Below are 13672 nucleotides of genomic sequence, written 5' to 3'. Positions count from 1 at the left end.
TAAGGCATAACGGATGCCGGGGCACTGTGTCTATAATTGCAATGTTTGAGGTTCATCCAATCTAAGCCACCTTGAAAAGTGTATTATTACCGTGAAGGAAGGCTTAAATCAAACTGCGGTGCATTTCATACAAGAGGAAGACTTAATATATTTTATGGTATAGATTGGTTTCTCAGTTTTGATGCATCGCTCTGTTTGTAACAAAGCGTATTGACCCAAAGTGGCAGCATCTGCTCCTAAAATATACAATATTATTTCCAGCCAAGCATATAACCGAGGATGGAGGAGGAGAGGATGAAAAAGCAGTCCCGAATCCTCCCTCTGTCAGGGAGCTGTCTGGGAGACCAGGCCATCTGCACTTTCATTTTCACAGGAATGATTCCATTATTGTTCTGTGTGGCAAGAAGGACTTGTTCTGTCTGGCCTTTGTTATTCTTATCTTCTGTGTAGCTGACAGCCCACTTTTGATCATGGCAGCAACAAAATTAACAACTATCATGTAATATAGTGCATAACTGAATTATCGTCCCTAATAGCGACACATTAAACATCATCGTATCTCTTCTTTCTGTGTCCTTGTGCAGGTCTGTTTCACAGAGCTATCATTCAGAGTGGGTCCGCCCTCTCCAGCTGGGCCGTGAACTACCAGCCTGTCAAATATACACGTCTTCTGGCGGAGAAAGTGGGCTGTAATGTCCTGGACACATCAGACATGGTGGACTGTCTGAGGAAGAAGAACTCCAGGGAGCTGGTGGAGCAGGACATTCAGCCTGCGAGGTACCATGTGGCCTTTGGACCTGTAATTGATGGTGATGTTATTCCAGATGACCCCGAGATTCTAATGGAGCAGGGCGAGTTCCTGAACTATGATATCATGCTGGGGGTCAACCAGGGCGAGGGGCTGCGGTTTGTGGAGAACGTGGTGGATTCGGAGGACGGCGTGTCTGGAAACGACTTTGATTTCTCAGTGTCTGATTTCGTGGACAGTCTGTACGGGTACCCGGAAGGAAAGGACACACTGAGGGAGACTATTAAGTTTATGTACACAGACTGGGCAGACAGGGACAATCCAGAAACCAGGCGAAAGACACTGGTGGCTCTCTTTACCGACCATCAGTGGGTGGAGCCATCAGTGGTGACGGCTGACCTCCACGCTCGCTATGGCTCGCCAACCTACTTTTACGCCTTTTATCACCACTGCCAGAGCATGATGAAGCCCGCATGGTCAGACGCCGCCCATGGTGATGAGGTGCCCTATGTCTTTGGAATTCCTATGATTGGTCCTACCGACCTTTTCCCCTGCAACTTCTCCAAGAACGATGTAATGCTCAGTGCTGTGGTCATGACCTACTGGACCAACTTTGCAAAGACTGGGTGAGTACTCGTATCAGGATTCTTAATGAGCGATGGCTTCCATGATTTGACATTTATGCATTTTCTTGAAATGTGTAAGTACCTAGTATGTACCGAAATAATCAATGTGCTGTTGATATTTTTTCTTGCAAAGCAATATTTTAATTTAAGTTTTGGTTGATTTACCAGTTTAGATGAAAATGGCACAAAAATCTGCAATTTAAGCGATAATAAATTAGAAACAGCTGCAATATAATAGGAATGTTCCTCAGCAAAGGCCTTGTACCCAGAAGTGACAAGCTGACATTGTTACTATAAGTGTCTGACAACATTATGGAAGGGTCTCTACTGAAGTCTCTCTAAAGGAAGTATTGCAATCTGAAATCTCATGGGAGCAAACACATTTCCAAACAACAAAGGTCTATACATGAGTGACAGGTAGCTGCCATAGGAAGAGGGAAATAATGTTACAGAGATGGAGTACATGGTGTAAAGCATGGCTTTCTAAAATCAAACAGTGGTTAATTTTGCACTTTTCCAAAGACTGGCAACACAATGTCAAGTCACATTTTTTTTGCAAAGCTTTCAGACTTCCTTTGGGACCTTTAGGACATGCTAATGATTTTGAGAGCTGTGCACAAAAAGTTGTAAATACCCATGTTTGTATGACCGAGATGGCTGCCAGTCAAACAGGAAAAGAGAATTCAACACAAAAAGAACCTCTTTTTTTAAAAATGAAAAATGCTGCTTTAAGAGGAGACAGACTCACTGAAGTCTGAGTGGTCATTTTATTCACCAAACAAAGTTCATTCACCTTTGACAGTTGCCCTGCTCTCTTCTTGTTCTCTCTATAATTTATAGTAGCTCTTATTCTGTATTATCCAGCTCAAATGGATGTGGGTGCTCATCAAATCCCAGTGTCACATCCAAGTAGTGAAAAATCGACTGAATATTTTGACATTTTAAAATGGATTAATTGTGTGATCAGGTCTGATTAGAATCACCGATTTCTTTTTTAGAGTGATTTTATAAACACACCTATTATACAGACATTGACAGTAATGATAAAGCCCAGGAAGAAGGAGCATAAATTAAAAGACTCCTTTTTTCTCTTTAAAAGTTGTCTTTTCATATTTTTGTCATAAAAATTATCTAACGCTGTCAACTGCAACTATAAGCACCTTCTCATTATTTAATTCTAATTCAGTATCACAGGAGTTTATAGGTCACCAGCAGAGGTGATTCCTCTCTCTCTCTCTCTCTCTCTCTCTCTCTCTGTGTGTGTGTGCGTGTGGGTTTGGTATTACAGACTGAGTATCTTTATTTAAATTACAACCAAATGAATAAAAATAGCATCAATGCTGAATATATTATCTCACATTTTATTTGTCAAATGACATTTATCAATAGTCAAAATAATACCTGTGCAACAGCGATACTGTATCTTTTTTTTTTTCATCAAGGGAAAAGCCAGTTTGAGATTTTGTATGCATGAAACATAACACACTATCATCTTCGCATTTGTTGAGAGAAGTAAATACACACAAGAGGAAGCTCATGTTGGAGGTGTCACTTTCTGGAGTCAATAATTAAGTTGTTTTATCCAATAGACTGTTAGCTTGACTGCTAAGTGAGAAATTCTGGGCTCTGCCTGCAGTGATGGTTATACACATTGGAAAATCTTCATTTTATCTTTACTCTGCAACAGTTGTCTCAACATTTAAAGTACTTAAAGTTGTCCAATATATGTTTGTTATATATGTTGGTACAACACAATTTTGCAACCGTAAAAATTTGTTATCAAAGGCTCCGTGACAAGGAAATTCATTTAACAGCAAAATCCAGAAAACACCAAATATTTTAGATATAAGATCTAAGAAGATCTAGGATGTGTTCATCAAATGGCTTGATTTTTTAAAATATATTTTTCTTTTTTTTCAGTTGCACTAGAAGATTAGTAAAACCAGTGATCACACAACAGCAAACTTGCTAAGAAATAGAAAGTTGCAGAGAGAATTGCAGCTCAGTCCTGTGAAACACTCCTGTGCAGCAGGAAACAGGCAAAGCTCTAAAATGGATAGTTTGGGGCAGAAGAGGCATTTTTCAGGCTTTTTTTTTTTTTTTTGGCATTGGTGCATTTTTCCCTGGACCTACTGGGTTCTGCCTGAAGACCTGAGACATATTGAATCTGAGGAAGATTGAATGTCCCTGCTGACTGTGTAGTGTTCTTTTTTGTGTTTGGATAAATGTTTGAGTTTAGTATGTGTGCCAGGTGGCTGCCTTTCTGTAAATTTAGGTCTGTACAGTATCTGTCTGTCTGTGTGTGTGTGTGTGTGTGTGTGTGTGTGTGTGTGTGTGTGTGTGTGTGTGTGTGTGTGTGCGTGTGTGTGTGTGTGTGTGTGTGTGTGTTTTGGGCTGGAAATTCTATCTATGCTCTATTATACTGGAGCCCAAAAGACACAAAGACTTATCTGGGAGGCATATCAAACTCTTGCCCTCAGTATCGATTCCTTCAGCCAGGGACCAGTCGATCACTCGTGCCCCGGGTGACTCGCTCCCCACCATGCTCAATTTCACCCCCACCCATCACGGAGGCAGGCCATTTTGTGTGACTACTAGTAATCATTTCTAACAACTTAAATTTAATTTGACGATCCCTGTTACCAGAGAGGTATTGATCTCATCCTGAATGGGATGCTGACTGAAATCTTGTTCTGTTTTTATCTGTCTCTATATCATCTGCTGTCCAATCAGATGGCATTTCCATCCAGTCCTCTGGTTGCAAGAACCTTGAACCGCTAATGGCAGACTTGTGTAGATGGACTGATATAGGCTGTTTTTGCTCTTCTAGGAAGCACTGAGGTCCATCAGTGATACTGAGATTAAACAGCCACCTCGCCTGGCAGCCATCTTTTGTCAACACAACATTGTAGGCACAGGCTTAATTCTCCGCTCTTTAAAATATGTTATTTGGAGTTGCAAGAATAAACATTGAGATTAATTTTCATTTTAAAAAATTATAAGCTCTAAGAAAATAATGAATGTTTCTCATTTACCAAATCATTCTGAGCTTGGATCAGCTGAATTCATTTTGATGACAGCTGTCGTTCCTACAATCTCTCAGATTGAGCATAAAACCATGGGCAGTGAGTCTACCATTACCTTAACTTGGCCTTCGCCCTAGCACGATGCAAAAGAAAAAATGCCACATTGCTTTTTACTACTAATCTTGTGTCAGTTTTGTGGATTTTCATGTCTGTGATTAAGATTAGAAAAGCAGAACAGCAGGAAAATAAAATGATTCCAGATCTGTGCTTGCTGTTATAGAGAGCATCTTTCATATGGTGCGTTGCCTTAGCGTGACTCCAGACAAACGGATTACAGGCTCACCACAATTAGGCTCTCAGATGGTAAAGAGGTAGGGATTAGGTGCCAGCATAATGAAAAAAAACACTTTTCCTGCTCTACTGGGTAATTTACCCCATGCCATGAAAAGGGATGTACCACCAGCTCTTTTGAGGGGGTAGTGAGATAGTTCCCACACACTTTAAAGTTTATTCCCGTCAATTAGACCATACGAGGGGATGTAGATCTCTCTTCCAACTCTACACCCAACCCAATCTGGCTCTTGAGGACATACTTTTAATTAAGACCCAGCTGAATTCCCTTTGCCTTCTTGGCCTGTCCAAAAGCCATCTTGCCTGTATCTGTAAAGCAGCTCTTGCTCCCCTTCCAGATATTCATAATGAACTGACCCAGATTGCACTTCCTGCCCCGTCTCTAAATCGGCTGTAGAAACATGTGCGACACGATGTTGAGACACTTGGGCTGCATGTCAACAGTGTGTATCATAGCAGCATCCCCCCAAAGCTCTTCCTGTTCCTGGCTCTCATGTGTAATTTTTACTGGGTAAATCCCTTCTCCTTGCCTTTTTTTCCCCCAGTGAAACTGAAGCATAAATGCATACAGAGAGCGCACACAGCCCAATCTTCTTATACTGTACACATATGAGGGCATTCTTTGCTTAGAGTTGTAGATGTTTTAGATGGATTTACGCAGCTGTGAGATATTTTTCTGACTATAATATTTGTTTCACTATTGAAAGGCATTACAGTGCTACAACTGTATCGCTAAAAGTTTTGCCACAAGTCTGTCGGCTCCAACTTTTATGTCTTTCCATGATAAAAATGCAAGTACACTAATGTAGCTATACACAAAAACATTAGCTACATGCCTCAAAAAGGACAGAATTATATTTTTAAAAAAAACACACAGCACATCAATCATTATGCATCATTAGTGCTATAAATGTTGTTGTCCATCTGAGACTTCTTTTTATTTTTATGTATGGCCTGCTGGTGCTCATTTCCCCTGCTGTCCATGTGAGCTGTGCCACATACTGTGCAAGGCCATGCAAGATAGTTAAGAGCAGTGTGCAGTCATGTTTTGAAAATTATTTTCCCCCTGTCTTGGTATCTCTCACTGCTCCTCCATTCTTCCGTCCCTCATTATCCAGCACAAGAAAAATACTGATGCATTACAGTGACAACATGAGCTTAAATATGCAGCATTGATTGGTTTAGCAACAATGGCTGCCGAACTAACAAAAGTAACGGCATTGTGTCCATAGAGCAATTTAACTGCCTACACTATGATTTACAACACTGCTAGTTGAGTTTCCTTTTGTTTTCCTCCCACTTCTCACTCTAACATCCTTTCTCCAAAGGATTAACAACACTTATGCATCGGCTGTTTCTCCCGTCTGACCTCATTCACGCACAGCCTCAGTCGTTTCTGGGATTTTTTTTTTTTTTTTATTTGCTCTAGTAGTTGCATCACTCATTACTGACCTCCCTCTCTGTCCTTTCTCCGGATTATCCTGCAGTCTCTTTAGGCGTTCATTAGGCAACTCAACCTGTACCAACAGTATATGTGAACGCTTCACACTGTGGAATGGCACAGCCCCCAGCAGCCACCTACTCCATTAAATAGGCACTCACTTGATAGGAGATTTGTATCCAATATCCTGATTTGCATTAGAGAAGGTAAGAAAGTGGTGTGGCTTGTTAAGGGGCTGGCATGCCATTGATCGGTGTCCATGCTGTGCTCTGAATCTAATGAGAGATAGGTGGCAGTGGAAGAGAAGAGGAGGAAGTAAGATAGTTGTAAGATTTAAACTGAATATTTAAGGTAAAGTAAAAAGAAAAGGTGTAGTTATTGTTATTTACATGTGTCATTTAGATATTTGGACGCAATAAAAAGGGTTGAAATAGGGAGCAAATGCATGAAGGGGAGGTGTCCTGTTTGCTGCCACTCATCCAATCAAACAAATCAATAGAATCCATAATAAGGAGTGGTCCAAGATTGTGTCCTCTAACAGTCTAACACACCCCAAAGTCACAGCACCTCGCCTTGCATCACTTAGCCTGCTGAACCAAAGGCTGCCATTAAAAATGAACCACGCATCACTCAGCCTTGTGTCCCAGAGTGTAACCACAAGAAGGGTAAAGGAGAACAGGCTATGATTTGCCTGCTCAGTGCTAAAATTGCCCGTGCACCCTGCTTTAAGACAAAGCCTACAATCAGGATTAGTGTAGTTCTTTCAAATGGATGCCGATTGTTGTAAAAAAGTGTAAGGTAGTGCCATGTTGGAGCGCAGATCAGAATTAGCTTCTTACTTTGTGTTACCTGGTAAGTAGATAAACAACTGGAGGGGATGAATTTGTCACACAAGAGAAGCAACAATAACAAAAAAAATAAATAAACAATTTAACTTTGCATATTTTTCCAGCTTAGCAGAATCGGTGCCGCTGCTGAATTAATGCATGTCCTTTGTTTTATATTAAGCAGCTATACTCAGCTCAGAATTCACAGACCTTGAGTGCAGTGAAAATAGATTCTCGTCTTTTGCCTTAGGGCACCTAAACGTGTCTTTTCAGATTTGGTGATGGCTAGGTCTATGATCATTCAAGCGCTTCAAATTACATCAGGATGAAAAGGGGAAGGAGGTACATGGGAAACGAAAAAAAGAAAGAAAATGATATTCATTCTTACCCCCCTTATCTACCGTTTACATCAGTGCTTGCAGATAGGGCTTAGAATTAGTAATGAGTTCAGGCCCCATTCTGCCATGTACATAGGCAGTGCCAAGAGTTGAGAGTCGTGTCTGTCATCCAGGTGGCACAGCATCTTATAGAAGAGCTGTTTAAATCTTACATTACAGGACAGAGAGCCTTTTCTTCTATCAGCCTGCAGAGGCTCATTTCTTTGCCACACAGCATGTACAGCTTTGTGTAATCTGACAGGTCTTGGGTTCATGTGCAGCACTTCCGTGGTTGAAGAGGTCAATATGGCGGGGTGTGTGTGAAATAGAGTGCAAACACACACACACAAGTGCAACAGACAGGCATGGGGTGAAGCACACATTCACAAACTCCATGTCAGTCATAACCACAAACACATAGCAGCACTTAAACACCAAGGTCAGGAAGAGGTCAACAGGTCATCGATGTTGGAAGAGGAGAGGGTCAGAGGAGGCGATGAAGGCGATGGTTTATAGTACCACAGCCATATGAACACATCAGAGGAAATCTGAGAGGCTATTAAAACGCCTGCTTTTATGGGTGTAATAATCCCTCTCCTCTGCCTGGGAGTGCGCAGCTTCCACAGCTTCAGCGGCCATCCAGATTAGGTGGGAGGTATGAAAGTAGGCAGGCTATCATCTATTGCAGCGGAGTTCCAAGAGCCCAACAGAACCACAGACGCAACTTTATAGCACAGTCGCAACAAGGTGTTAGCCGTGGAGCTGAGTACATGCAGCAAACACAGTAAGACACTTACAAGATTTTTTTTTTTCACCTTCCAATTATAGTCTTTGGATGTGAGATGATATTAGCAAGGTTCAAGCGCAGTTAAGTCATCTTATCATCTCTTAAGGACATGGATATGCTTAAACCTCCCATGTAAAACACTTTCATTTCAGCTTGCCAGAAGCTTTTGCCAGTTTATGGCAATGTTTATAAAGTGTTTAAAAAGCCCTTAAAATCTTTATCCCGGTGTGATCTGCAGACTCATTATCAAATTTCCCTCTTCTGCCTGTTGAATAAAAAATGGTTCTATTTAAATCTCTGAATATTTAGCTGTGATGAGTTTCCACTGAAAAAGCACCAAAAACTTCTTAGCTCTGTTCACACACAGAGCTCAGAGCTGAGATTAAGGAACATTGTATTTACCTTTTTTCTCCTTTTTTTAATTTTAAGTTATTGACTGAAATATTTATTAGATAATTTAAAAAAATACTCCTGTCTTCTAAAAATGTTTGCAACCTTCAGATTCAGAAGGTAAAAGGCCACATTTGTTGCACAAGGTTAAGACTGGTTAAAGACAATAGACTCTATATAAAGAGATGGACGGAGCCTCTGTGACGTCACCCATAGGTTTCTGAAGAGCTGAATTGAAGCTCGGTGGGCGGTTCCTACCGTCGCCATGTTGGCAGCGTCATGCGCGTCGTCTCGCCCGGAAAATACAAATATGGGCAAAGAGGTGGAGTTGAGAGGGCAGCTGTGAGCGTCATGGTGGATGATTGACATCGAGCGAACTCCGAGCTTTCTGTAGCTAAAAGCTAACCGAGCTAACCCAGAGATAATGGGAGCTAACCAGCTAACGGAGGTAAGCGGGCTAAAGCTAAGTCACGTTGTTAACCGGCTAAAAACCGCGGTTGTTCTATGTTCTTCTTACTTGAAGCCAGAGATGGGTACCTGTCAATCAAAAGGACACGCCCCTAAATATGCTTCAAGATTAAATTTCTTTAAAACGGGCAAGTTAGAAAAAAATTCACTCCCCCCACAGTTGTCATGAAGCTAAACCTGACCTATAAACTGAAAATGGATTTTTGAACCAGGCTGTAAACATGTTTATTTCTGCTATGAAGTTGGTCTTTTTAACATGGGAGTCTATGGGGATTTGCTCTGTTTTGCAGCCAGCCCCTAGTGGATGAAGGGGGAACTGCAGTTTTATGCACTAACGCATAGGCTTCACTTTTAACCGCCGGAGGTTGCTGCTTGGTTAAGACATACTGAAAGTTTCATTTAGTTATTTGCAACAAAGTGTGAAGTCTCCATTTCTGAAGTTCCCCTTGTTAATTCATAAACCTGTATCTTTGACCTTGGTTGTATGAAAAGCCTGCGATCTTTGTGTTTAATACTGTATTACATAACATATACCACATAGATTTATGTTCTTGTATGAATACTAAGGAAAAGAAAATGACAGCACCAATAATGTATACTCCATCCTCTTCACTCTTGCAGTGTTCATTATAAAACTGTTGTTACCAGCGCATCATTAAAACTGCTGGCAGTGAAAGTGAATAGCAGTAACAGATTTGTTACAACACAATTGTAATGCTGAGGAACCTTGACTCCTGCATGGGTGTCACATCGGCATGTGTCACATTTCACAAACCAATGCAAAATAATTCCTTGATAACAGGTTCAGGAACCTGACAAAGAGTCAAAGAAAAATATGCCACAAGGTCCCACAACCCTTAAAATTCAACGGAGCCAAATACTCAGTGTCAAACACCACAGGACACACCTAAAGAGCCCATGTCAGTGCCACCACAGATGGGATTTAAACAGTATTAATGGTTGGTATGTTTTAACTGGTTGATGTGTATTATAGATGGTATGAAGTCATTTAAATTATTTCTGAACAAGTCCAAGCAGACTGACACCCACAGAAAACAACATAGATACAGTAAAAGGCAGCACAGCACTCAGGAAACCAGCATAAAATGAATCTGACATTGCATCACACAGCAGTGCTCTGTGCCCACATACAAATAGAGCAGGGTAACCTAGCAGCCCGCACCAGGCCGAGCTACAAAGGTCTTGTTCAGGTTGCTCCTTCTGACTCCACAGCACAAGGCTGGACTTCAAAAAGCAACCTAAAGTTGAGCAGCAGTGGGAGCAACTGTTCAAAGGAAAGTTGACTGTTTACTATTGACTTTGCAACAATTACCCAAGCATATGTGTGTGTAATTAGATAAGGCAGCCAGTTGTTCTCTAATGTGGCAAATCAAATTAACTAAAGATGCCACATTGATTTCTTTGTGTTCCCTAAATTATTCATCTTCACTTGCACTGAACCAGCCAGGGAGCCACCAAAGAGCATTTCTAACTCCACTGCACCAGTATTCCCTCATTCCCTGCACGCTCATTGTTTTGCAAGAACTTCCCAAGTACCTTTTTTTTTTTTTTAATATTTTAGCCATCAGAATTCAGCTTAATTGACCCTCTTGAAAAGAAAGCACTTTGCAGTGTTGCACAAAGGCAGAATTCCCATTAATTAAGACAGCTCTGACCTCCACGACTACCATTATGCGTTTGTTCAAAGGAGATGGAGTGGGAAGAACATTCGCTTGCATGCCTGTGTGATGGCATGCAAGACACTGCTGCAAGAATTCATGAAGCACGCAGGCTGCAGACAACCACATCTCATGCTGCTTCATTGACATCCTGTTTGCTGGCATGTTGCGTTTGGGGAGATCAATATGACCTTGCCTCCACCACCCGCTCCTTTGAAACTTAATTACTGATATTCAGCTACAAAGTCATCATAGTCTGGCTGTCAATATTCATTGGGGATCATTACGGGCCTAATAAAAGAGGTTATTTACGGGCTGCTCTGCTGACACCAGCCCAGGTCCAGGGATTCAGCTCAAGCCATCTCAATTTCCTTTCCTCTCTCCCTCTCTCCTTCTCCCAGATGCACTGACCTGAAAAATAAAAATTGACAGCAGAGAAACGAGCAGGCGAGAGGATGGAGGTTGAATTCTTCTGCCATGGCTTTTAATTCTCTTAGCCATGTTAAGAGTTTTTCAGTCTGTGCCAAATACAGAAGGGAAAAAAAAAGGATAAATGTTACCACATCCCCAAATCCCAAACTAAATTTGAACTGTGCTTGCCACCTACATTAAATTCAGATCCACAAGACGATACTTCATGACATTTGGTGGAACAGCACATTTTACTGTTCATTATTTCAACATCAGTTACTGTGCTTTCCAGGCCTCTCCACTTTGATTCAAGTTTCTCCACAGAAAGTAATTTAGTGCACACCAGCAACAATACCAGGTGCCACAGAGCTCCCACTCCTGACACTGTATGGCAACAAACAGTTGTGTGATTGTTGGAGATTGCTATATGTTAATTTGTTCAATAAATCAATAGTTCCACTGTAATTGAAATGGTTGGCGTGTGAGGCAAAAGAAAAGTGAAAAGTGGAACAGTGATCTCTGTAGATTAAAAGAGGTACTGCAGCTAAAAAAAAAAAAAACCTGTATTTTCACTCTCTCTCTCTCTCTCTCTCTCTCTCTCTCTCAAACAAATACACACACACACACACACACACACACACATCTCGTTCATCCCTTGCATCTTTACATTCACACATGCACACAGACACACTCGTGCACATGCACTATCTAATCTAGAGTTTAGATTAATATTGTCCACTTTCCATCAATGCTCTGGATGCCAGCGCACACTGTGCTGCCTTCCCTGAGCAATTAGTGGAGGGGCTCCACCAGCGTTGGATTATCAACAACAAGATGCCTCCTGACGCGAGCCCTAAAGCCTGCTGACTTATTCATATGTGTTTACTTTAAAAGCCTCTGCCCTGGTTTTTTGTGGGGTGGGCTGCCTCAAACTTGAAATTAGATCAACATCTGGAGAGATGAGGGATGAGACAGGCAGTCATATTCTGCTCATAAAGAGGTGGTTGAAAGGAAAGCGGGAGAACAGGAAGGAACATGAACAGAATATGACAAACTGGGAGAGCTGATAGTAGAGCAAACAACACCTGGATTGGTTTTTAGCTGCAGCTGTTGGCTAGTTGATGTGGGCTTGTGCTTATGCTGTTGTGGAGATCAATAATTCTCCACAAGGTGAAACCCTTTCATTCCAAAATATAAGCTGACTCATGCTGTTATTTATTTTTTTTTTTTGCATGTGCCTCCCAGTCCCATATGAAGTAGGAGCATGAATCCATCAGAATCTAATTTAACTCTACTCTGTGCATCTCTTCCTTGTCTGTAGGGATCCCAACAAACCAGTTCCTCAAGACACCAAGTTCATCCACACCAAGGCCAACCGTTTTGAGGAGGTAGCCTGGTCCAAGTACAACCCACAAGACCAGCTGTATCTGCACATCGGCCTGAAGCCACGTGTGCGTGACCACTACCGTGCCACTAAAGTGGCCTTCTGGAAACACCTGGTGCCCCACCTTTACAACCTCCATGACATGTTCCATTACACCTCCACCACCACCAAAGTGCCACCCCCAGAGGCCACGCAGAACACCTTGTCCACCAAGAGGCCCAATGGGAAAAACTGGCCGTTCAACACCAAACGACCCTCTATGTCACCGGCCTATAACAGTGAGGATAAAAGCTCTTGGAATGATGATGAGGAGACAGGGCCTCTTGTAGAGGACAACCCACGGGATTACTCTACAGAGCTCAGTGTTACCATCGCAGTGGGAGCCTCACTTCTGTTTCTCAACGTCCTGGCATTTGCAGCCCTTTACTACCGCAAGGATAAGCGGCGGCAGGACTCCGGCCACGGGCAGCCCAGCCCGCAGCGCCAGACCACCTCCAACGACATTGGCCACCACGCGCCTGAGGAAGAGATCATGTCGCTGCAGATGAACCAGACGCACCATGAGTGTGAGGCGGGGAACAGCAATGAAGGGGCACTACGCTTGGCCTCACTTCCTGACTACACTCTCACTCTGAGGCGCTCTCCAGACGACATCCCCCTCATGACCCCCAACACCATCACCATGATCCCCAATTCTCTGGTGGGCATGCCCAACCTGCACCCCTACAACACCTTCACAACTGGCTTCAACTCCACCGGCCTGCCGCACTCCCACTCAACCACCCGCGTATAGCTTTAAGGAGGCCAAGGGGCAGCCGGCGCAGGCGGGGGAGGAGGCAATGGAGGAGCGTGAGGATAAACGAATGGAGGAGAGGATTGTGTTTTATAAATATCACAGGGAGGGGGAGGGATTTGAGGGGGAGGGGGGAGGGAAGGGCAAGAGTTGGATTAAAACGTGCAGAGATTTAACTAGACTTTTACTATGAGGAGAGTTGCTGAAAGCTCTCTGTGGATGTCAAGTTGTGCAGAGCTGCCAAAATCAAACTGCTTCCCATCTCCTGATAAAGGGATGGGCTCTTTCTGCAGTCTTTATTTTTTTGTTTGTTTGTTTATTTGTTGTTGTTTTTTTTTCTTTTTTCTAAAATAATCATTTTAAA

At 42.4% G+C, this 13672-nt stretch overlaps 1 protein-coding gene across 8 annotated transcripts in view; it reads left to right on the top strand.

The window, feature by feature from the left end:
* nlgn3a (neuroligin 3a) overlaps positions 1–13308 on the top strand; it is a gene marked incomplete at both ends in the record, with an annotated part of 106439 nt that extends 93131 nt beyond the window's left edge. For all 8 annotated transcript variants that reach the window (XM_079249952.1, XM_079249951.1, XM_079249953.1 and 5 more), the window contains 2 exons: positions 585–1374; positions 12453–13308. In XM_079249952.1, coding sequence (XP_079106078.1) covers positions 585–1374; positions 12453–13308 — 1646 coding nt within the window. The remainder of the gene's footprint in view (positions 1–584; positions 1375–12452) is intronic.
* Positions 13309–13672: the final 364 nt, after the last annotated feature.

Source organism: Telmatherina bonti (assembly GCF_933228915.1).
Source record: "Telmatherina bonti genome assembly, chromosome: 12".
Classification (NCBI taxonomy): domain Eukaryota; kingdom Metazoa; phylum Chordata; class Actinopteri; order Atheriniformes; family Telmatherinidae; genus Telmatherina; species Telmatherina bonti.
The sequence above is the reverse complement of the archived record's forward strand: the minus strand, read 5'-3'. Positions and strand labels throughout refer to the sequence as shown.